The sequence below is a fragment of the Hylobates moloch genome, unplaced genomic scaffold (assembly GCF_009828535.3).
Source record: "Hylobates moloch isolate HMO894 unplaced genomic scaffold, HMol_V3 SCAFFOLD_5, whole genome shotgun sequence".
In the NCBI taxonomy this organism is placed as follows: Eukaryota; Metazoa; Chordata; class Mammalia; order Primates; family Hylobatidae; genus Hylobates; species Hylobates moloch.
The window spans coordinates 84,768,593-84,792,069 of record NW_026652280.1 but is presented as its reverse complement, the minus strand read 5'-3'; the positions used below and the strand labels follow the sequence as shown (position 1 = coordinate 84,792,069).

General features: G+C 57.6%; 2 protein-coding genes across 2 annotated transcripts; both read left to right on the top strand.

Annotated features, from left to right (window-relative positions):
- Nucleotides 1–603: 603 nt before the first annotated feature.
- On the top strand, nt 604–18,188 carry MAP3K11 (mitogen-activated protein kinase kinase kinase 11). Its single transcript, XM_032153441.2, has 11 exons — nt 604–815; nt 1,625–2,924; nt 7,509–7,689; nt 7,889–8,037; nt 8,143–8,318; nt 8,446–8,689; nt 9,164–9,277; nt 9,888–10,023; nt 10,117–10,208; nt 16,179–16,553; nt 17,318–18,188. The coding sequence occupies exons 2-11, from the start codon at nt 2,186–2,188 to the stop codon at nt 17,653–17,655; spliced, it is 2,544 nt and encodes an 847-aa protein (XP_032009332.1). The 5' UTR covers nt 604–815; nt 1,625–2,185; the 3' UTR covers nt 17,656–18,188.
- A 1,066-nt stretch (nt 18,189–19,254) lies between these two features.
- Nucleotides 19,255–23,304, top strand: KCNK7 (potassium two pore domain channel subfamily K member 7). Its single transcript, XM_032153445.2, has 3 exons — nt 19,255–20,693; nt 22,274–22,672; nt 22,937–23,304. The coding sequence occupies exons 1-3, from the start codon at nt 20,375–20,377 to the stop codon at nt 23,137–23,139; spliced, it is 921 nt and encodes a 306-aa protein (XP_032009336.1). The 5' UTR covers nt 19,255–20,374; the 3' UTR covers nt 23,140–23,304.
- Nucleotides 23,305–23,477: the final 173 nt, after the last annotated feature.

Here is a 23,477-nt window from a genome sequence, read left to right as displayed (position 1 = left end):
AGTCTCCGGACAAGGGAGAACCCCAGGATCTGGGGTCCACTTCCGGGGTCGCAGGTCACTCGCTTGGGGCTCCGCGCTCCCCCGGCTTCTGCCGGTGCCGGCCTAAGGAGGAGGCCGGAAGAAGGAGCCGCGAACCGCCAGCCTGCAGTGGCGCATGCGCCCAACCGTTCCAATTGGGACCCGGAAAAGGAAAACTTGACGGCACGAATGCGCAAGCGCAGAGAAGTGATGGCGCGGTAGGACGCGAAGGGTGCCCTTTGGGCGTGCGCGGAGTCCAGGACTAAAGCAAGTTCGAGCGTAAAAGCGTTTGAGCGCATGCGTAGACCCAGGTGTCGCCAACCCAGGGTAGCCGACTGGGCGAAACCAAAGAGACAGTTGAGTAGCCATTGGGTAACGGCACAGTAATTGGCGCACACCTCTTCCAATGAGTTACAGGAGGCGGGGAAAAGGTGGAGGCGTGGACTCCCCTAGTTGCAGCGAGAGTTCTGCACTATCGAAGCACGCCCCTCTCGGCCCGCCCCCTTTAATGCTGGACCTCGTACGTCACGAACGTTTTTCTCTCCCAGCGGCGTCTACTTCCGGGTCAGAGCTCAGACCTAGGGTGTAGAGACCAACCTTCCGTAACAGGCAGGACTAGTCGAAATAGGATAGCGTCGTCTTTCTTAAAGTGACAGGCTCAAAGTAACTGGGGCAGCCCTATCCAGAGGTTGTGAGGGCGACTCAGCTATTCTGAATCCAATCCTGGTCAAAGTTCTGGACAACTCTCAGGTTTCTGCCGATGGGAAAGGGATATGAAGAAGCGGATTGTTTCCCAGGTGAGGAGAAGAGGAGAGCCATAGACAATCCACTCCAAGAGCTTGAGGTGCAGCCAGTTCCGTCTGTCCTCCAGTGTTCCCCACCCCATCCTACTAGCTCTGCGAGGCAGAGCTTTCTCGTCCTCCTATCATATATGAAAAGAACGGCCGGGCGCGGTGGCTCACGCCTGTAATCCCAGCACTTTGAGAGGCCGAGGCGGGCGGATCACGAGGTCAGGGGTTTGAGACCAGCATGGCCAACATGGTGAAACCCGTCTCTACTAAAAATACAAAAATTAGCCGGCCGTGGTGCCACGCGCCGGTAGTCCCAGCTACTCGGGAGGCTGAGGCAGGAGAATCGCTTGAACCCGGGAGGCGGAGGTTGCAGTGAGCTTAGACTGCGACATTGCATACCAGCCTGGGCGACAGAGCAAGACTCCGCCTCAAAAAAAGAAAAAAAAGAAAGAAAGAAAATAATGAGGCTCAGAATCGATGGATCGCACAGTCCCACAACTTCGCAGCCAAGACCAGACTCGGGTTCACCCCCTTCCCAAGTATGGTTCTGTAACCCCGTTTTGCTGACGCCGATGCGGATGCAGAGGGCAGAGATGGCCCATCTTTAGCAGAGACCAACCTCCACCCTAGGCAGCAGAGCACGCAGCTGGGGGCTTTTCTTTCTAGATCTCAAAAGCCTGCTGTAATGGGGGATCTGGTTCTGCCCTTTCCCTCCTCTGCCTCTCCTGGCCCGCCTACCCGGGAACTCCCCGCCTGGAGCCTCTGGGAGGGGAGCGGTGCAGGCCGCCCGCGTCATCTGATGCTGTTTCCTGCAGGAGGGAGAAGAGCGGAAAAAAGTGAAACTCCACCCTCCACCTCTGCCTCCCGCCCCCGGGGCCAAAGTACAAAGGGAGGAGGAAGAAGGGAGCGGGGTCGGAGCCGTCGGGGCCAAAGGAGACGGGGCCAGGAACAGGCAGTCTCGGCCCAACTGCGGGCGCTTCCTCCACCCCCTGCGCAAAAAGACCCAACCGGAGTTGAGGCGCTGCCCCTGGAGGCCCCACCTTACGCTTGGCGGGGGCCGGAGCCAGGCTCCCAGGACTGCTCCAGAACCGAGGGAAGCTCGGGCCCCTCCAAGCTAGCCATGGTGAGGCGCCGGAGGCCCCGGGGCCCCACCCCCCCGGCCTGACCACACTGCCCTGGGTGCCCTCCTCCAGAAGCCCGAGATGCGGGGAGCCGGGAGACGACACTCCTGGCTCCCCAGAGAGGCGTGGGTCTGGGGCTGAGGGCCAGGGCCCGGATGCCCAGGTTCCGGGACTAGGGCCTCGGCAGCCAGCGGGGGTGGGGACCACGGGCACCCAGAGAAGGTCCTCCACACATCCCAACGCCGGCTCCCGGCCATGGAGCCCTTGAAGAGCCTCTTCCTCAAGAGCCCTCTAGGATCATGGAATGGCAGTGGCAGCGGGGGTGGTGGGGGCGGTGGAGGAGGCCGGCCTGAGGGGTCTCCAAAGGCAGTGGGTTATGCCAACCCGGTGTGGACAGCCCTGTTCGACTACGAGCCCAGCGGGCAGGATGAGCTGGCCCTGAGGAAGGGTGACCGTGTGGAGGTGCTGTCCCGGGATGCAGCCATCTCAGGAGACGAGGGCTGGTGGGCGGGCCAGGTGGGTGGCCAGGTGGGCATCTTCCCGTCCAACTATGTGTCTCGGGGTGGCGGCCCACCCCCCTGCGAGGTGGCCAGCTTCCAGGAGCTGCGGCTGGAGGAGGTGATCGGCATTGGAGGCTTCGGCAAGGTGTACCGGGGCAGCTGGCGAGGCGAGCTGGTGGCTGTGAAGGCAGCTCGCCAGGACCCTGATGAGGACATCAGTGTGACAGCTGAGAGCGTTCGCCAGGAGGCCCGGCTCTTTGCCATGCTGGCACACCCCAACATCATTGCCCTCAAGGCTGTGTGCCTGGAGGAGCCCAACCTGTGCCTGGTGATGGAGTATGCAGCCGGTGGGCCCCTCAGCCGAGCTCTGGCCGGGCGGCGCGTGCCTCCCCATGTGCTGGTCAACTGGGCTGTGCAGATTGCCCGTGGGATGCACTACCTGCACTGCGAGGCCCTGGTGCCCGTCATCCACCGCGATCTCAAGTCCAACAACAGTGAGTTTCTGGGGGCATGGTTGGGGGTGGCATGGCTCTGGCACACACCTGCTCCCAACCTTCCACTGAGCCTAGCTTAGGGTCTACTGCATGTAGGAGCTCCCACCCTAGGGGGTCCCAGCTGACCAGGGGTGCCCATGGGCTCAAGCTAGCCCCCAAACAGAGCCCCAGGCACCCAGCAGAGTCTTCCTGCCCCAGCTTCAGAAGCCCTTGACCCCAGCCTGCAGCTGCTGTTTGGACAAGTTAAGAAATTGGTATCTCTCAGGTGGGCCATAAGCATCCTGCCCAGCCGTGGCTCCCACCTCAAGGAAGTCCCCTGGAAGCTCGTGCTCCTCATCTTCCTCCCCTAAATTCATATTCGTGGAGTTGGTGCTCTGTCCTCCCCTCCCGTCGTCATGGGCAGCTCCTCCAGAACAGATATGTCAGAGAAGGAAGCCCTCCTTGGCAGTCAAGGCCAAGGCCAGGGCTGGAATTCTGGCCTAGCCCTCCCTGGCTTCATGACCTCTAGCTGGTCACTCCAACTCGGAGCCTTAATTTCCGAATCTGTAAAAAGGAAGCGTGAAACAGCTCAACAGCCTAGGCAAGCCCGACCTGCGATCCCCAACCCGCAGCGGGTCCTCAGCTGTGGAGATGGACATTTGAGGGCTGGATCGCCAAGAGGGCCTAGCCTGGAATCAGTGCTTGGGGTGGGAGTGCTGGGCTAAGGGAGACTCCATCTCCCATCATTTGAAGCCCCAGACATGCTGCCCATCATGCCCCAAGAGAAGCGAGTGACAGCTTCAGAGGGTTTCCTGGTGCACGCAGCATTTAGAGAGCGAAGGCATGGAAGCAGGACCCAGCACACAGCAGGGACCAGGAGCAGGGCCTCCTAGAGCCCAGAGTGCAGGCTGGAGAGCAGCAATAGGAAATGCAGGAGGGGCCAGGCTCAGTGGGGTCACTGGAAAAGCATGAGACATTCTTAAAGGGGAGTCAACGTGGATATTTTGAGCCTCCTGGCCTGGGCTGACCATGGACAAGGGGCTTGCAGGAAACAGAGTGCTGAGCCCCAGATATCCAAGTTCTTGCCAGAGCTGGAGGAGCCAGGGGAGGCCTGCCAACCACCCTACCCACTCTTCTCATCCCTGATAGGGTGCGGTTCCCACCTTTCAGCCTCAACCCTGGGCTCTAACTATCTAGGGACCCCCACTACCTGCCCCAATCTGAGGGGGATTCCCCGAAGGCGCAGGGGGAGGGGACTCCCATCTTCTGTTTTTCCTCCGTTTTCTTTCCAGAAAAAATGGAACAATAGCCCAGGCCCCTGCTCCCCACCCTCCCCACTGCTTCCTGCGTTTCCTGCTGCCCCTGAGCCGGCTTCCTGTCCCTGCTCCAGCCCCTGCTCCCTCCCTAGCCCAGCTGCCTGCAGGGGAGGAAAGAGCTGGGGGTGGGGGGCTTGCGGGAGGAAGGAGCCTGGAACTGCTCCCCCACTCCCCTCTAGTTCCCCTGCTTCCCTCTCAGAGTCTGGGAGGTGGTGGTAAAGGGCAGGCAAGGTGCCCTCAGCCTCCCTGAGCGTGGCATTTAACCTCGGAGACCCCAGTCCTAGGCCCAAGTTGCTGTCTGCGGGATTGGGGTGGGGGAGTCCCTGGGCTTGGGGGGGCACAGGCAGGAAACAATGGCATGATTTTCCTGGACAATGGGGGCCTTGTGAGGAAGCCTGGCGGGGAGAGGAGGGGGAATTCTCCAGGCCCACGAGTCACAGGACTGACCAGCCAGCCCGGCCTGGGCCTGACCTCCCCTAGTTCTCCCTAAAAGGACTCCCCCTCCCAAGTGGGAGACCTGGCCCAGGCCTCCCAGAAAGGAGAAGTAGGGACCACGGGAGGGAAGCGGAAGAGGCGTGAGCTGCCCAGGCCACTCCCGAGCCCCACAGAGGCCAGCCCAGGGAGGGAGCTGGTGGCCAGGTCCCTGTCAGAGGCCAGGGAGCCCTAAAGGGGCACTGAGAGCTTCCCCCAGCTTCGGGGGTCTCTGGCCTATTCTCCTCTGGGTGACCCCTGACCTCCCATGCCTGGGGTCTACATCAGACACCAGAACAGCAGTTTGAGTTGGGACAATTGAAAGTACAGAGAGGAGCTTGGAGAGAAAGCAGAGGATGGGGCTTAGCAGCTGGCAGAGCCAGGAGCGGGGAGGTAGCAGAAAGGCCACAAGTACAAAGAAGTCCTGAAACTTTGGGTGAGTTGCTGCCCCTCTCTGGGCCTCAGATTCCCCACCTGAAAAAGGTGGAGAGTGGCCACCCGGCTTGAGATACTGGAACAGCAGTTTGCCAGTCTGGGGTGCCACAAGTGGCTAGAGACAGGCCAAGAAGCAGCAAGTGTTGGTCTTCAAAGGGGAAAGTGGGCCCTGGCACCAGGGGAGGTGCCCATTTCCACGCCACCCACTGCCCCAGCCTGCTGTGTTTCCCCTTTGGAATAAGCTTGTTGTGGGGAGCTTGCGAAATGCTCAGGTCCCCAGCCTCCAGCAGCCAGACCGGAGGCTGTTGTGAAGCTGGCAGTAAGGAGTGACAGAGGAGGGAAAGAAGGGTGGAGATACGATAAGTGCTTTAGGACAACCGGCCTTTAGGATGCCTCTGCCAGGTGGCAGCCCCCGTGCAAAAACTTTAAAAGTGTGGTCTTGTTTCATGCTCATGACAGCCATCTGAGGAGGGTTTTGTTGTCATCCTCAGCTTGATGAAGTGTTCAGGACTCGGCTCCAAGGTCTGGCTCAGAGGAGTGGGTAGATTTTGAGATCATTCTCTGGATCGGGAAAAATTGCAGGAAAATCTACTGGGCATGCCAGGATAGTAAAGGTGGTCATGGAGGGCACCTGGACATCAGGTAGAGCTGCTGAGGGGTAGCTGAACCAATTTGTCTGGCCTGGAGTTGCAAATGTGGAAGATGCCAGTGGGGAGAGGGAGCTGGTGGTACCTGGAAGAGGCTGAGTCAGCCAGGGGCAGTGGGCAGAGGTTGAGGAGAGGCCATGCTCTGAGAAGCACCAGTGCTGAAATGGCTGAAGGTGGAAGACACAGAAACACAGCCAAGCAGCCAGGGGCTGTGGGGACTGAGGATGGTGGGGCAGCAGGGATGGCTGGCAGCAGTGCCAGATGCCTCCTCAAGGCCCATATGCCCTGGCCAGCAGCAGGATCAGGGCTTGTTGCTTTAAGCCCTGAAAAATGAGCACCCTGGTTCTGCCACCTCCTCTGGGAAGTCTTCCCTGACTCACCAGGCTGTATTAGGTGCACTTCCCATCTGCCCCACCCCCATCCCCTATGCTGCCCCCATGACAGCCATGTCACACAGGGCAGGAGAGCTGAGAGGTGTGCCCTGATACGGGTCCAGAAACATGGTTGACTTGATATCGCTTCTCTTCCACAGTGCAGTTGGCTGTAACCAGAAAAGTAGAGGGGCCCTTCAGACCCTTCATGACTCTATGACTTTGTCCTCTTTCTATTCCTCGAAAACTTCTCTCATTTGAGCCATTCCTGTCCTGGTGAGAGATTTGCAAGTTGCTGCTTCTCCTCTTTGTACCAAGTACGGTGGCCCCACTTGGGTTAAAGCCATGAGCCCCTGCCAAGTCTGACCATCCACGCCTACATTTACCCCAAGCTCCTCCTTTGTGGCCAAGAACCATCACTTTCTTGGACCCCACCCTTTCTCTTCCCTTCCAGCTGCATTGGTAGGTATCTTTTGGAGTCTTTGCCTTGGGAGTGGCTGCACTTGCCACAGTGTGATGTGGGCACTAAGGGCCTGTGGTACCTGCTGGGCTTCTGTTCTCACCAAGAGCTTCCCTCTTGCTCCCCACTCCAAGGGGGGTTCTGATTCACGCTCCTGCCTCAACAAAATGACAGGAGACTCACAGATCTCTCTTGAAATCAAAGCCATAAATGCCCAGAGCTGCCACCTTGCCAGTTTTGCTTCAGTGTAGTATTAGGGAAAAGCTAGAACATTGGTTTCAGAGCCACACAGACCAGGTTGTAATCTCTGCTGTATTTGTTGTAGACCTCTGCCAAGTCATTTCCCTGCTTGGTTTCCTCATCTGTGAAATGTGAAAAATATTATTTAGCTCATAAATGGTTTTGAGTGCTAGGGTTGAGTGTGAAATGTCTGGCCTCAGCCAGGTGCGGTGGCTCACGCCTATAATCCCAGCACTTTGGGAGGCCGAGGTGGGCAGATCACCTAAGGTTGGGAGTTCGAGACCAGCCTGACCAACATGGAGAAACCCTGTCACTACTAAAAATACAAAATTAGTCGGGCGCGGTGGCACATGCCCATAATCCCACTACTCGGGAGGCTGGGGCAGGACAATCGCTTGAACCCAGGAGGTGGAGGTTGCAGTGAGCCAAGATCACGCCATTGCACTCCAGCCTGGGCAACAAAAGCAAAGCTCTATCTCAAAAAAAAAAAAGAAAGAAAAGAAAAGAAATGCCTGACCTCAAGTAGGTCCTCAAGATCTAGACCAAGTCACCTCTGTGCCCCCAGGACCCAGCCAGGATGTCCGTCAGATGAGTTTGCTCCCAGCTCTTACCCTGTCCCCACCACCTGATCCTGGAGCATCCACAATCTGGCCCCTCTTCTCTAGTTTTGCTGCTGCAGCCCATTGAGGGTGACGACATGGAGCACAAGACCCTGAAGATCACCGACTTTGGCCTGGCCCGAGAGTGGCACAAAACCACACAAATGAGTGCCGCGGGCACCTACGCCTGGATGGCTCCTGAGGTTATCAAGGCCTCCACCTTCTCCAAGGGCAGTGACGTCTGGAGGTGCGGCCCTCGGTGGGGCTGGACAGGGGCTGCTACGGGGCTGCAGAGGGCAGAGGTGGCTGCCTAAGTCTAGGGCTGGGCCAAGTCCAGGGACAGGGACCCAAACCACTTGGCTCCTAGTTGCTTTTGGGTGAAGTGGCAGTAAGGGGGTGGAGGTTGGGAGAGAAAAGGGAACACAAACCTGTTGTCTCGCCCACAGTTTTGGGGTGCTGCTGTGGGAACTGCTGACTGGGGAGGTGCCATACCGTGGCATTGACTGCCTTGCTGTGGCCTATGGCGTAGCTGTTAACAAACTCACACTGCCCATCCCATCCACCTGCCCCGAGCCCTTCGCACAGCTTATGGCCGGTAAGAGGACGGGGAGGGCAGGTGAGGTGCGGAGCTCCCTGGCCCAGGACACGTCCACCCACAGACCCCTTCTTATTCTGTCCCCGCTGCACGCCGTGCCCCTAGACTGCTGGGCGCAGGACCCCCACCGCAGGCCCGACTTCGCCTCCATCCTGAAGCAGTTGGAGGCGCTGGAGGCACAGGTCCTACGGGAAATGCCGCGGGACTCCTTCCATTCCATGCAGGAAGGCTGGAAGCGCGAGATCCAGGGTCTCTTCGACGAGCTGCGAGCCAAGGAAAAGGTGCGAGGAATCAAGGGACCCAGGGTTGGAAGGAGTGTCTCCCCGATCTCCCTGGGGCAGAGTCGGGGCGGGCGCTGCCGGGATCGGTGCCAGGCTGACCTCTCCACCTTCGCTGTCTCGGGCGCAGGAACTACTGAGCCGCGAGGAGGAGCTGACGCGAGCGGCGCGGGAGCAGCGGTCCCAGGCGGAGCAGCTGCGGCGGCGCGAGCACCTGCTGGCCCAGTGGGAGCTAGAGGTGTTCGAGCGCGAGCTGACGCTGCTGCTGCAGCAGGTAGACCGCGAGCGACCGCACGTGCGCCGCCGCCGCGGCACATTCAAGCGCAGCAAGCTCCGGGCGCGCGACGGCGGCGAGCGTATCAGCATGCCACTCGGTGAGGGGCGGGCCCCGGAGCGTCCCCAGCCATTGGCTGCGGGGGTGGGGGTGGAGCCAGGCCTGTGTGCTAACCGCGCTGGGATTGGTTTAGGGTGTTGTGGGTGGGCCCGTGAGGTGAAGGCTGGGAGGGGTGGGGTCAGGAGTGTTTTTTTCTGCCTGTGGGCGGGTTCTGGCGGAAGTATTTGCATGTCGGTCTGGGAGTGGCTGCGACCGGGAAGGGGTGGGGTTCACGAAAGTTCTGGGAAGGTCTAGGGGGCGGGGCGGGCCGGCGCCAGGGTATCTCCGACTCAGACAAGTAGCTTTGCTTATCTAGAACCAGGGTCTCAAGAAAGCAGCGAGGCTGGACACAGTCTCATAGCCACCGTGCCGCTCCCCATGTGGCCTGGGAGCTGGCCTTGGGCCCCTGCAGGTTGGGGTCCTGGCTCTCCTTCATCACAAACCTGAACCCTGCTCCCCCCAACCCAAACCCCAGACTTCAAGCACCGCATCACCGTGCAGGCCTCACCCGGCCTTGACCGGAGGAGAAACGTCTTCGAGGTCGGGCCTGGGGATTCGCCCACCTTCCCTCGGTTCCGAGCCATCCAGTGTAAGAAACTTAACCTCTCATGCCCCTCTCCTCCCCTCAGCCCCTTATTCTCTGTCAGACCTTATCCTTGGAGGTGGATCCCACTCACTATCCTCTCTTCCTCCCCGCCCCCAGGCTCCTTGCCCTAGGTCTAGCCTGTTACCTCTGAACTCCCCAAGCAGCATTAATTTTACTTATTTTTGTTTAGTCAAATAATTGTATGACACTATGTACTACTAATTTTCTTAAATGCTTTGCAAATATTAATTTCTTGCAATAATTCTATTAGGTAGTTATTTTTATTGTTAATCTAAGTTTTATGGATGAGGAAAGTGAAAAAAGTAACTTGCTACACAGTTAATAAGTGGAAGAGCCAGAATCAAACCCAGGCAGTTGGTGTCAGTATCTGTACTAATTACTAAGCAGCAAACGTCAGCTGAAGGGCTAGATGAGATGCCCTACCCCACTGTTGGTCCCAAGACCCAAACCCATCTATCTTGCCCAAAGCTCACTCTGGGAATGGTACAGGGCCCAGCCTACTCCCCATACTCTAAAGGTTACCCCTGAAGCCTGACTGTGATGATGGAGGGAGGATAAAGATTATCTCCGATTTCATCGGTTTCCCCTGCAGTGGAGCCTGCAGAGCCAGGCCAGGCATGGGGCCGCCAGTCCCCCCGACGTCTGGAGGACTCAAGCAATGGAGAGCGGCGAGCATGCTGGGCTTGGGGTCCCAGTTCCCCCAAGCCTGGGGAAGCCCAGAATGGGAGGTAAGTACCTGAGTGCCCCCCAAACCCAGGATCATCTGCTTTCCCCAAGTCCTGAAATTCCTAAAGCACCCCTCCTTGCCCTCCCATCACCAGGAGAAGGTCCCGCATGGACGAAGCCACATGGTACCTGGATTCAGATGACTCATCCCCTTTAGGATCTCCTTCCACACCCCCAGCACTCAATGGTGAGTGGCCTTCCTCCCCCGGCAGGATCTGGCTGAGCTCCTTCCATGGGCACCTTGGGGAAGCCGTGATAGGCTAGCAGGCAAAGAAGGAGTCCTGCCCTGGTTGCTCTTATTCTAGAGACTAGGAAACCAAGGCTCAGACAGGACAGAGCCGATCCTGGAACCCAGCTCTGACCTACAGGCCCACAATCAAGCAGCATATAGCCCAGGCCTCAGCTCGGGGCCCAGAGTCTCATCCCCTTGTTCAGACCTGACCTACAAGAAGGCTCTTCCCTGGCCCTGTGGCAGCCCCTGTGCCTTTAGCAGGCTCCAGGGAGAAAAGAAAGACAGGAAGCCCACTCAGCATTTGGTACCCAAGGGAAGCTGGACCCAAATGGGGGAAGGAATCAGCCTGTGTGGGGTGGAGCCAGACAAGTGTCAGCCACACTGTGCTTCTCAGAGTCCCTTTTGGGAGCCTATAGGTGAAGAAGAGAATGAGAAGGCCGAGCAGGCAGGATCCAGGACCCATTCTCAGCACATCCAGGATAGCTCGGGGCCTTTCTGTTCTCCACGATGGTAACTGCCCTACTGTGCCAGGCATTCCCTCCAAGCATTGATGAAGAGGGGCTACTATTACCCCATTTTGCAGATAAGGAAACTGAGGCTCTGAGAGGTGAAGTAACCTACCTCAAACCCCCAGCTGAGGATTTGAACCCAGAGAGGCTTCAGCTCTAATGCTCTCGTAGTGAGCTCAGAAGCTTTCACTTGAAGAAAGGGCTTCTCACGTACAGACTGCTTAGGAAGCCAGAGGGTCGGGCAGAGAGCAGGGCTCCAGCATTGCAGGGAGGAGGGCTCACTCAGCTCAACACTGCCCAGCTGTGACTGAGGCCAGAGAGTTACGGCCTCCCTTGCCTGTGGGTCCCTGTGCCAACCTAGGGACCATCTTCAGAGCCCCCACACCTGCTGCTCACAGCCAGAATGTAGGACCCACTTAGCTGCTCTCAGAAGAGTCCTGTTCAGCAAGCCGTTTAAACTTACTCCTCCCATCCCACCCAGCCCAACGCCTCTACCATTCCCTGAGCTACGCTCAATAGTCGTTAACAACAGCTAACCTTTGTTGGTTCTCTTCTATGTGCCAAGCAGTTCTGTGAGGGGAGTAGTAGTATTGGCCTCATTTTACAACAGAGGAAACTGAGGCACAGAGCGATTAAGTGGTTTGATGTAAGGCACCCAATAGAGCAGAGATTTGATCTGCTCTGTCTGTCTGACCATAGAGGCAGAGCCCTGGGCCTCCGTCCGCCTGGCCATTTGCTGCTCCAGCAGCTGCACTACCCCCAGCATCTGTCCTGCAGGGACTGAACTGAGAACTGGAAGGCCAAGGAGGCTTCTTGAATTCACTTGCTCTAAAATGTACCAGACCAAATGGGCCAAAGGAGAACTTGAGAGCCTGTCAACCCAGGTGTGTAGGTTGAAGCAGGTCCTGACTGTTCCACAGAACCCTCTGGCCCTGAGCTCCCAGAAGCAGGGGCACAAGGGGCCTGGGCCCCATCGTTCTCAAGCTTGCCCCATGTTTTTTTATCCAAAGAATTTGTTAATTATTTATCAAGAGAAACTACTTATTAGCCCATATATTCATGAATAGTTCAGGTCAGTGACAAACTTCTAAGTAATTCAACCCAAAGAAATTCTTTATATTCCAAAATCACTTTGCATTCTGAGAGATAGCAGCCTTCCTCATCTCCTCGAAATATTTCATGGCATCATAACTTCCGTAGACATCTGTGCCAGTAGAAATCTGAAATGCCTTCTTTCTTAGTCCAGCCACAGCAAACTGAGAGAGCCGCAGCCCCCAGGGATACAACGAAGGCTCCCACAGTATGAAATTGCAGATGTGTACGTCTGAGGTTTTGTGAAAGCACTGGAAACCATGGTAGTTACTGTTCTTGATAAGTATGTCATCCTCAACACCAGTGCCCTTCCTGGCTGATGAAGAAATGGATTGCCACTTGCCCCGAAAGGATGTCAGCTGCCTCAGCTCAGTGGCTGGCTGAGCATCTGGTTCCCCTAGCCCAGTCCCACACTCCATGCATCATCTGGGTCTGTGAAAGTACATGACATTGACCTCACAGCCACCCCCAGAAACCCAGCTAAGAATCAAATAATGGGGCTTCACAGAGGTCCCAGACCCTGTGAGATGATCCCCGGCATAAGCCATACCACTGGAGAGTCACACACCCCCTCACCCTGTCCCCAGTGGGCTGTTCTGGTCCCTGGAGAGCTGGCTGCAAGGAGTGGCACATTGGCAGGGTGCACTCAGCTACACTGATAGCAGCTGCCCTGTGAAGCTTGTTGCCTTGGAGCCAATAACTACGTGGCCGTGTCCTCCCTGTGAGGCCTCACAGAAGCAGTTTTGCCTCTATCCGTCTATCTTTGGGTCAAGAAGAGTCACGCAGCTTTCTCCTAAACAACAGAGTTGCTAACTCTTGCTGCCAGGAAGCTTAGAGGCAGATTCAAATCCTAGCTGGAGTATGTTGACCAAGTCACTTACACTTCAGAACCTCAGTTTCTCAGGCCATTGACTGCAGGAACTTCTGCTCACTCTCATTTTGTCTGCTGGACCTTATCTTCTCTTCCCTTTGTCTCATTTCTCTCTTTTATTTTTTTAAAGACAGAGTCTCATTCTGTCACCCAGGCTGGAGTGCAATGGCAGGATCATGGCTTACTGCAACTCTGCCTCCCAGGCTCAAGTGATCCACCTCAGCTTCCTGAGTAGCGGGGACTACAGGTGCATGCCATGCTTGGCTAATTTTTGTATTTTTTGTAGAGATGGGGCTTTGCCATGTTGCCCAGGCTGGGCTGGGCTTAAGTAGTCCACCCACCTCAGCCTCCCAAAGTGCTGGCATTACAGGTGTGAGCCACCACACCTGGCTTTCTCTTGCTATTTTTTTTTGAAAAGGAGTCTTGTTCTGTCACCCAGGCTGGAGTACAGTGGTGTGACCTCGGCTCACTTCAGCCTCCACCTCCCACGTTCAAGCAGTTCTCCCTCAGCCTCCCCAGTAGCTGGGATTACAGGCATGTGCCACCATGCCCAGCTAATTTTTTTTTTTTGAGATGAAGTGTCGTTCTGTTGCCCAGGCTGGAGTGTAGTGGCGCAATCTCGGCTCACTACAACCTCCACCTCCCAGGTTCAAGTGATTCTCCTGCCTCAGCCTCCCAAGTAGCAGGGATTACAGGCGTGTGCCACAACGCCCGGCTAATTTTTGTATTTTTAGTAGAGACGAGGTTTTACCACGTTGACCAGGCTGGTCCCGAACTCCTGACCTCAAGTGAGCCACCTGCTTCAGCTTCCCAAAGTGCTGGGATTACAAGCGTGAACCACCGTGCCCGGCCTAATTTTTGTATTTAGTAGAGATGGGGTTTCACCATGTTGGCCAGGATGGTCTCGATTTCTTGACCTCATGATCCGCCCACCTCGGCCTCCCAAAGTGCTGGGATTACAGGTGTGAGCCACCGCACCTGGCCAACTCTTTTTTTTAAACATGATTTCCCCTCTTCTGTTTAAACTCATTGTAAATGATCACTTCTTCACCTGCGAAGTGGGGGTGATAATGATAACCTCATGTGGTTGGTGCAAAGATTATAAAAATGGATTCTTCATCAAACAAGGATTTGCATTTTTTTTTTTTTTTTTGAGACGGAGTCTCGTTCTGTTGCCTAGGCTGGAGTGCAGTGGCGTGATTTTGGCTCACTGCAAGCTCCGCCTCCTGGGTTCGTGCCATTCTCCTGCCTCAGCCTCCTGAGTAGCTGGGACTACAGGCGCCCACCACCACACCCGGCTAATTTTTTGTATTTTTAGTAGAGACAGGGTTTCACCGTGTTAGCCAGGATGGTCTCAATTTCCTGACCTTGTGATCCTCCCACCTGGGCCTCCCAAAGTGCTGGGATTGCAGACGTGAGCCACCGCGCCCAGCCCAGGGATTTGCATTTTAAGAGCCAAGCATCAACATGTTAAACACTGCCCTGACCTCATCTGATGGAGGCAGACTCATAAACAAGTCCAGTAGCACCTGTATGAGGCATAACGTGAGCAATAACTGTGCAGGTTCAGGGAGATTCTGGGAGGGCTTCACAGAGGAAGTGACATCCCAGTGGGTCTTGGATGTTGCATAAGAGGTCACTGAAAGCTGAGGTGGGAAAGGTCAGCCAGCCAGAGTGAATAGTGTGTGCACAGGCATGCAGCTCACCATACCCAAGGAAAAGGCAACCTGGCTGAACTCTGAGAAGAGTTGAGAGCCAAGGAGTCTCAGCACTGGGGCTGCAGACAGGGGCCAAGGCACATGGGTCAGTAGATGTTGATTGAATGAATGAGTGAATGAAGCTGGAAGTGATACGTAGTTTTTAAGCAGAGACCTGTCTTTAACAGGTTTTTATTTTAGAAGGATTCCCGGCTGGGCACAGTGGCTCAAGCCTGTAATCCCAGCACTTTGGGAGGCCGAGGTGGGAGGATCATGAGGTCAGGAGATCGAGGCCGTCCTGGCTAACACAGTGAAATCCCGTCTCTACTAAAATTACAAAAAATTAGCCGGGCGTGGTGGCGGGCACCTGCAGTCCCAGCTACTCGGGAGGCTGAGGCAGGAGAATGGCGTGAACCCCGGAGGCGGAGCCTTGCAGTGAGCCGAGATCGCGCCACTGCACTCCAGCCTGGGTGACAGAGCGAGACTCCGTCTCAAAAAAAAAAAAGAAAGAAGGATTCCCTTGTCCCTTCAGTGGCAGTGGCCGGGGTGGGAGTTGGGTGAGGTAAGAGGCAGAGAGTCTGAGTAAGGGTTGGGGCTGACAGAAGGGACTGTGAGCTGAGTCCTGGTTCATAGCAGAAGCTCATTTTTCCCAGCCTTGTATTTCTTCCTCCCGACCTCCAACCCACTGTTGCACTCCAGGCAGGAGGGGAAAGGCAGAGGGACAAGGCCAGGGAGGGCTTCAGAAGACCAGCCAAGGAGGCCAAACTTTCTCCTAGTGACAGTGGAGAGCCATAGCAGTTTCTAGAGCCAAGGAGGGATCTGATGAAATCAGGGCTTGTCAGAGCCCGTCCTAGAGTCCCTTGTCCTTAATGAGGGGTTCCCCATCGCTGCCCAAGTGATGTAGAATGGAGTCAGGCCAACCCTAGACTGGAAGGTAGGACACTAGTGTCTTGAAATCTGGGGCAGAGACTGGTTGGGAAATGGTGCAGAGCAAAGGCTCTACTGCCCTTGCCTGGGGCGAGTCCGGCTCCACCTTTCACTGGCTGTACAGCTCCATACGAACCCTCAACCTCTGAGCTTAGAACCCCTGGGGCATGAGGATCAGACAACATAGTGCCCCTATGTCATTCAGCTCAGACCTGGCACAAATACGTACTCTGTAAATTAGCTGTGACCTTGGGCAAGGTACTGACCCCTCTGAACCTCATTTTCCTCCTTTCTAGAATAGAGACAGGGATTTGTGCCCTCAGGACTGCCATGTACCTTAGAGTTGACTGTGTGCATCTTACAAGCTACAGCTGGAGTGGGGGGGGGGGGGCAGAAGGGGCAGGGCCGCCAAGCCAGGAAGCTGGTGGGCACAGAGCACAGGGCGCTGGTCCCAGTCAGTGGGACCTGCCATGCCCCTGGGCCTAGAGGTTGCCCCTGGCAGGCCACGGAGACCCACCGTGACCTGGCCCCAGCCTGCCTCCACTGGAACTGCCCATCCGTCTTTGGGGTCTGGGGTCGCTGGCTGCCGTTGGGCTTTGCTGCCACTTCCTCCACCTGTACTGCCCTCCCCTCCCAGCACCCATCTTGTGAAAGGCTGGAATGTGGGTGTATGATGGGGAGGCCATGGGACCTGTGGGACCAGGGGGACCAGGGAAGATGCTAGTAGAGGGCAGAACTCAGTCCTTGTTCCAAGACCACGGAGAGGTCTTGGGCCCTCACCCAGAAGATGCACTGGCCACGCCCTCACCTGTGCCACCTCCGCCCGTAGGTAACCTCCCGCGGCCTAGCCTGGAGCCCGAGGATCCCAAGAGGCCTGTCCCCGCAGAGCGCGGTAGCAGCTCTGGGACGCCCAAGCTGATCCAGCGCGCGCTGCTGCGCGGCACCGCCCTGCTCGCTTCGCTGGGCCTCGGCCGCGACCTGCAGCCGCCGGGAGGCCCAGGACGCGAGCGCGGGGAGTCTCCGACAACACCCCCCACGCCAACGCCCGCGCCCTGCCCGACCGAGCCGCCCCATTCCCCGCTCATCCGCTTCTCGCTCAAGACGCCCGACTCCCCGCCCACTCCTGCACCCCTGTTGCTGGACCTGGGTATCCCTGCGGGCCAGCGGTCAGCCAAGAGCCCCCGACGTGAGGAGGAGCCCCGCGGTGAGTGGCCTGAGGCCGGCCTGCTTCGCAGATGGGAGACGGGGGTTCCCAGGGAGGGAGGAGTGGCTGGTGGGGACATGCAAGGAGGCAAGGCCGAGACCACAGTCATCAGCTGGACCTTGAACCAGGCGCTCGGGGTACTGAAGACACATGTTAGGGAGCAGAGTTCTAAGTTCAGCTATCAGGTGGTCCAGGCAGGTGGGGGCGATGCCTGCTGTGAAATAACAGAAGTAATCGGGCCAGGCGGTGGTGCACGCCTGTGATCCCAGCACTCCGGGAGGATCACATAAGCCTTGAAAGGTTGAGGGTGCAGTGAGTGGTGATCATGACACTGCACTCCAGCCTGGACGACAGAGCATATATGTAGTCATAATAGTAGCAAACTCCTGGCCCCTTACTTGTGCCAAGTACTGTTTGCAAGGCTTTCCCGAAATGGTCTCATTTAGTCATAACAACCAGAGAACTAAGTGCTCTTAGATGCCCATTTTTAGATGAGGAAATTTAAGGCACAGAGATTAAGGGACCCACAGCTCCCACAGCTAGTAAGTGGCAGGGCCAGGATCCACATCCATGCCAGCCTGCTCCAGAGGCCTCACTCCTAACCATTACAAAAAACAGGCACCGCGGAGCAGGAAGGGCCGTGGAAGTTGAGTCAAGTAGGTCACTGTGCAGATGGGGAAACTGAGGCCCAGAGCACGACAGTGTCTTGGGGACCTCAGCAGTTGGGGGTTGCCTGACCCTGTGCCCCTCCTATATCCTCACAGGAGGCACTGTCTCACCCCCACCGGGGACATCACGCTCTGCTCCTGGCACCCCAGGCACCCCGCGTTCACCACCCCTGGGCCTCATCAGCCGACCTCGGCCCTCGCCCCTTCGCAGCCGCATTGATCCCTGGAGCTTTGTGTCAGCTGGGCCACGGCCTTCTCCCCTGCCGTCACCACAGCCTGCACCCCGCCGGGCACCCTGGACCTTGTTCCCGGACTCAGACCCCTTCTGGGACTCCCCACCTGCCAACCCCTTCCGGGGGGGCCCCCAGGACTGCAGGGCACAGACCAAAGACATGGGTGCCCAGGCCCCGTGGGTGCCGGAGGCAGGGCCTTGAGTGGCCAGGCCACTCCCCCGAGCTCCAGCTGCCTTAGGAGGAGTCACAGCATACACTGGAAGAGGAGCTGGGCCAGCCTCTGCAGCTGCCTCAGTTTCCGCAGGGACCCCACCCCCCTTTGGGGGTCAGGAACACTACACTGCACAGGAAGCCTTCACACTGGAAGGGGGGCCTGTGCCCCCACACCTGAAACCTGTAGGTCCCCCCAGCTCACCTGCCCTACTGGGGCCCGACACTGTACCCAGCTGGTTGGGAGGACCAGAGCCTGTCTCAGGGAATTGCCCGCTGGGGTGATGCAGGGAGGAGGGGAGGTGCAGGGAAGAGGGGCCGGCCTCAGCTGTCACCAGCACTTTTGACCAAGTCCTGCTACTGTGGCCCCTGCCCTAGGGCTTAGAGCATGGACCTCCTGCCCTGGGGGTCATCTGGGGCCAGGGCTCCCTGGGTGCCTTCCTGCTGCCCCAGCCAGGGTTGGAGTCTTAGCCTCGGGATCCATTGAAGCCAGAAGCCAAATAAACTCAAAAGCTGTCTCCCCACATGTAGGCTGTCACCTTTCTTGGAGGTAACCAGGTGACCCAACCTATTGGTGTCCTGATGCCCCAACAATAGGCAGTTGGATGCCTTGCACTGCATGCCTCTCCTGGGACCAAATCCACCAGCCTTGGTCAGTCATTCAAGGCTCTTCTCGGCCAGGTGCGGTGGCTCACTCCTGTCATCACAGCACTTTGGGAGGCCGAGGCTGGCGGATCACATGAGGTCAGGAGTTCAAGACCAACCTGGCCACATGGTGAAACCCCATCTCTACTAAAAATACAAAACTTAGCCAGGTGTGGTGGTGCATGCCTGTAGTGCCAGCTACTCTGGAGGCTGAGGCAGAAGAATTGCTTGAACCTGGAAGGTAGAGGTTGCAGTCAGCCAAAATCGCGCCACTGCACTCCAGGCTGGGCAACAGAGCAAGACTCCGTCTCCAAAAAAAAAAAAAAAAGCATAGGCCGGGCGCGGTGGCTCACGCCTGTAATCCCAGCACTTTGGGAGGCCCCGAGACGGACAGATCACAAGGTCAGGATTTTGAGACCAGCCTGGCCAATATGGTGAAACCCTGTCTCTACAAAAAAAAAAAAAAATACAAAAATTAACTGGGCGTGGTGGCAGGCGCCTGTAGCCCCAGCTACTCGGGAGGCTGAGGCAGGAGAATAGCTTGAACCCAGGCGGCGAAGGGTGAGTGAGCTGAGATTGCACCACTGCACTCCAGTCTGGGCGACAGAGCAAGACTCCATCTCAAAAAAGATAAAGAAGGCCGGGCGCGGTGGCTCACGCTTGTAATCCCAGCACTTTGGGAGGCCGAGGCGGGCGGATCACGAGGTCAGCAGATCGAGACCACGGTGAAACCCCGTCTCTACTAAAAATACAAAAAAATTAGCCGGGCGTGGTGGCGGGCGCCTGTAGTCCCAGCTACTCGGAGAGGCTGAGGCAGGAGAATGGCGTGAACCCGGGAGGCGGAGCTTGCAGTGAGCCGAGACTGCGCCACTGCACTCCAGCCTGGGCGAGAGAGCAAGACTCCGTCTCAAAAAAAAAAAAAAAAAAAGATAAAGAGTAGTAAGTTCCACCCACCTCCCAGTATGGTGACTTGCCATGGCATCTGGCACCCCTGACAGTTCTCTTCACACTGCCATGGGGGCTCTGGCACTCCCACACCATACCCTAGGGCAGGGTCCCTTCCTCGGCCTCTGTCCTCAGCTCCTCTGAGGTTAGGAGTTGGAACCCGGGCTCCCCCTTCCCCTCTCCCAGGTGCCCCATGGCAGCCAGACTCTGTGTCTGCAGTTCAGGGGCAGGGAGTCAGGAGGGCAGGCACAAAGGGTTCTCGGGAAGAACTGGCAATTGGGCGCAAGGGTATCATCTGCTCAGGTGCTCTGGGCACCCTGGAGTCCTCTCCCCACCTCCCACCCCCACCTGATCCTTCCCAGCTGCCACCATTCCTCTCCCACCAAACCGCCCAGGCCAAAATCACTCCATCTACAACGCCTACAGTAGCCCAGCGTAGGTCTCCCTGGACCACATTTGTCCTCAAGGGCCTGTGTCCTTATCCTCCCTTCACCCCCAACTGTCCCCCGCCACAGCCAGCCCTCTGTTCCTCTCACACCCCAAGCTCGTTCCTACATTCACTGGCCTCTTTCTCCCCAGCTGAAATGTCACCTCCTTAGCAGAGCTTTCCCAGTGAGATAACCCCCCACCCCGCAGAGCTCTCCCATCACCCAGGGCTTTTCCTTCATGGAACTCATGACAATGGAGGTTGCCATGTTTCTTTGCTAAGAGGTTTCTTGTGTAAACACCAGGAAAGAAAGGACCTGTGCCTGTCCTCTTCCCTAAGCACTTGAATGAATGAATGAACGAATGAATGAATGCGGTATGGGTGCTTGAGTGAGCAGGACCTTGAATAAGTGTGAGGTCCTCTCTAGGCTTCAGCTTCCTCCGCCTCCTCCCCTCACCGCAGCCACCGTCCTTCACCCATCCCCACCATCCCAGCTGCTGTGAAATGGGCAAATGTCTTGCCTCCAGGACCTGGGAAGGGTGATGCAGCTCACCTCCCTCCTGTTCACACCCCAGCCACCCCAGCCGGGTCCCAGCCACCCACACAGCACCTCCTCCTGGCCCTGCCCTGCCCAGCCCCTCCCAGGTGCCTGAGGTGGAGCCGCCAGTTCCCACAGCACCCCAGCGGCCTGCCATGGGGGGTCTAAGGCCCTGGGCCCGATACAGGCTCCTAGTTGTGGCCCATTTGCTGGCCCTGGGGCTTGGGGCTGTGGTGTTCCAGGCCCTGGAGGGGCCTCCTGCATGCAGACTTCAGGCTGAACTCAGGGCAGAGCTGGCAGACTTCCAGGCAGAGCATAGGGCCTGCCTGCCACCTGGAGCTCTGGAAGAGCTGCTGGGCACTGCCCTGGCCACCCAGGCCCATGGGGTCTCCAGCCTGGGCAACAGCTCAGAGGCCAAGACCTGGGACCTTCCCTCAGCCCTGCTCTTCGCTGCCAGCATCCTCACCACCACAGGTAAGAGAGCCAGGCAGCCAAGTTGGGGGGCGCAGCTCTTGAGGCCATCGCTCCCTGGGGGCTTTGGGGTTCATGCAGCCCTTCAGCCCCAAAGAGCCAGATGGAGCCCAGGCCCTGTGAGGCCCGACATCACAGCTGTGGCTCCCCACCAACACACCCCAACTGGTGCCTCCACTTCAGCTGCCAGGAAGGGTGTGTCCTCCTCAGTCCCACCCCAGGCACCCTTTGAGACCCAGGAGAGCTGCCCAGATGCCACAGCCTGTGGCCAGATAGGGGATACAATACAGTGGGATGGATTCTTGGATGGAAGCAAATAGAAGGAACCCGGGAAGGACAGATCAGGACCATGGCCTCGGGTGGGGGAGTGAGGAAAGATGGGGAGGAAGTCGGCACGAGATGCTTGTGGACCAGGAGGGCACAGACAGGGATGAGGGATTCCTGCAGAGAAATCGCGTGGGCACATGCCCAGGGAAAAGCAGCAATGGGACCCACAGCCCTGGGTTTTCATATTTTTTGCCCCACAAAATGTCTCAGTATTTTTTGAATTGGAATTTGTATTTCCAACTTTTTTTTTTTTTTTAAACGGAGTCTGGCCCTGTCACCCAGGCTGGGGTGCGGTGGTGCGATCTCCGCTCACTGCAACCCCCACCTCCTGGGTTCTAGCAATTCTCCTGCCTCAGCCTCCTGAGTAACTGGGACTACAGGCATGCACCACCATGCCCGGCTAATTTTTGTGTTTTTAGTAGAGACGGGGTTTTGCCATGTTGGCCAGGCTGGTCTCAAACTCCTGACCTCAAGTGATCCACCTGCCTCAACCTCCCAAAGTGCTGGGATTACAGGTGTGAGCCACTGTGCCCAGCCTGTATTTCCAACTTCTTTTGGAAAATCAGGAAACCTACTCACACTGAGCCAGAATCCCTGCAAGGCAACATCCTGACCGGAGCAGAATGGGGCCTGCCCTTTCGATACAGATCACACTCTCCAGTGCACCCCTGTCCCCACCACTCCTGTTTGTCTCCCATCTATCTGGCTCCGGTAGGCATGTGTGTTTGCAGCTCTGTATTAGCTGATCCTGTTCTCCCAGCACACCCCACACTCCCACCCCTCCCCGCCTGGCACATGCCCTCTCTCGCCCATGCTGCCTCTTTGCAGCCCTTCATGATTTGCCTGCCTGACTCCCCCACCAGAGGGGGCAGGGCCTGGGCTGACTCAGATCCCAGTACAAAGCCTGGCACACAGGACATGACACACATTTCGGGAAAGAGTGGATGATATTCCACCAGCTGTGGAATCGGGAGTATCTGTTAAGGGCAGCGCAGTTCTCAGAATTGTCCCAGCTACAAAAGGCCTGAGGAACTGTCTTCTTTCATCCTTTCATTTTCCAAAAAAGAGAAGAATGTCCCAGAGAGGGTAAGGGATCTCCTGAGGAAGGTGGGGGCAGAGCCAGCTAGAACCTGGGCCTGGCCAGTTCGAGGCCACCAGAGGGCAGCCTTCTGTGGAAGGCGGTATTGGGGTAGGCAGGGACCCCAACAGACATGGCACTCAGAGCTCTCACTGTCCACTGACTCTCTCTTCTCCAGGTTATGGCCACATGGCCCCACTATCGCCAGGCGGAAAAGCCTTCTGCATGGTCTATGCAGCCCTGGGGCTGCCAGCCTCCTTAGCTCTCGTGGCCACCCTGCGCCATTGCCTACTGCCTGTGCTTAGCCGCCCAGGTGCCTGGGTAGTGGTCCACTGGCAGCTGTCACCGGCCAGGGCTGTGCTGCTGCAGGCAGTTGCACTGGGCCTGCTGGTGGCCAGCAGCTTTGTGCTGCTGCCAGCGCTGGTGCTGTGGGGCCTTCAGGGCGACTGCAGCCTGCTGGGGGCCGTCTACTTCTGCTTCAGCTCGCTCAGCACCATTGGCCTGGGGGACCTGCTGCCCGGCCACGGCCGCGGCCTGCACCCCGTGATTTACCACCTGGGCCAGCTCGCACTTCTTGGTAAGTCCAGCCACCTAAGAGCATGTGGGGGAAGGGGGAAGAGGAGCCTGGACTAGGACTCCCCTAAATCACTGGGGGGCTGGGCCTTGCAGGTGGAGTGACCCCACTCCAGGGCACGGTGTGGGAGGGGTAGTCGAAGAGCTCTGGTGGCAGTGTTGAGAAGGGGGCAAGTGGCGCCAGCTGCCAGGGCAAGTCACCGTGCTGGGAGGTGGGGGGGAGCATCACCAGAACCCAGGCACTGCCCCAGCACCTTCTCCTCCCCAGGTTACTTGCTTCTAGGACTCTTGGCCATGCTGCTGGCCATGGAGACCTTCTCTGAGCTGCCACAAGTCCGTGCCATGGGGAAATTCTTCAGGCCCAGTCCTATGACTGCTGAGGACCAAGGTGGCATCCTAGGGCAGGATGAACTGGCTCTGAGCACCCTGCCGCCCGCGGCCCCAGCTTCAGGACAAGCCCCTGCTTGCTGAAGCCTTAGGTGACCGAGTTCAGCTCCTGGAAGGTGGCGGCACCTGAGGAGGAAACAGCCAGGAGTGGCTGGGGACGAATCTGGAGATGGGGCCGTGGTGGGGGTGTGCGGGAAGCCTCGGGGAATACTGTGTTAATCATAAAATGAGCAACGACTTCAAGTATTTCGAATGGGACTTCCCTGAGCCACCGGCCACCATCCCAGGAAGGCCGAGGTCCAGCCTCCGCTGGCCCTGGGAACCTCGAAGCCACACCGCCTGGCTTAGGATGGCAGAGCCGCTCTCCTCAGCCTCGGCCCACTCTCCTCCGCCTATTCAGAGCCCAGGTGGAGCGAAGAAAA

Coding starts and splice junctions, on each gene's coding strand:
- MAP3K11 (XM_032153441.2), top strand. CDS start 2,186: ATGGAGCCCTTGAAGAGCCTCTTCCTCAAGAGCCCTCTAGGATCATGG. Junction 2,925..7,508: donor CGATCTCAAGTCCAACAACA/GTGAGTTTCTGG, acceptor CCTCTTCTCTAG/TTTTGCTGCTGCAGCCCATT. Junction 8,038..8,142: donor CTTCGCACAGCTTATGGCCG/GTAAGAGGACGG, acceptor CCGTGCCCCTAG/ACTGCTGGGCGCAGGACCCC.
- KCNK7 (XM_032153445.2), top strand. CDS start 20,375: ATGGGGGGTCTAAGGCCCTGGGCCCGATACAGGCTCCTAGTTGTGGCC. Junction 20,694..22,273: donor CAGCATCCTCACCACCACAG/GTAAGAGAGCCA, acceptor TCTCTTCTCCAG/GTTATGGCCACATGGCCCCA. Junction 22,673..22,936: donor GGGCCAGCTCGCACTTCTTG/GTAAGTCCAGCC, acceptor TCTCCTCCCCAG/GTTACTTGCTTCTAGGACTC.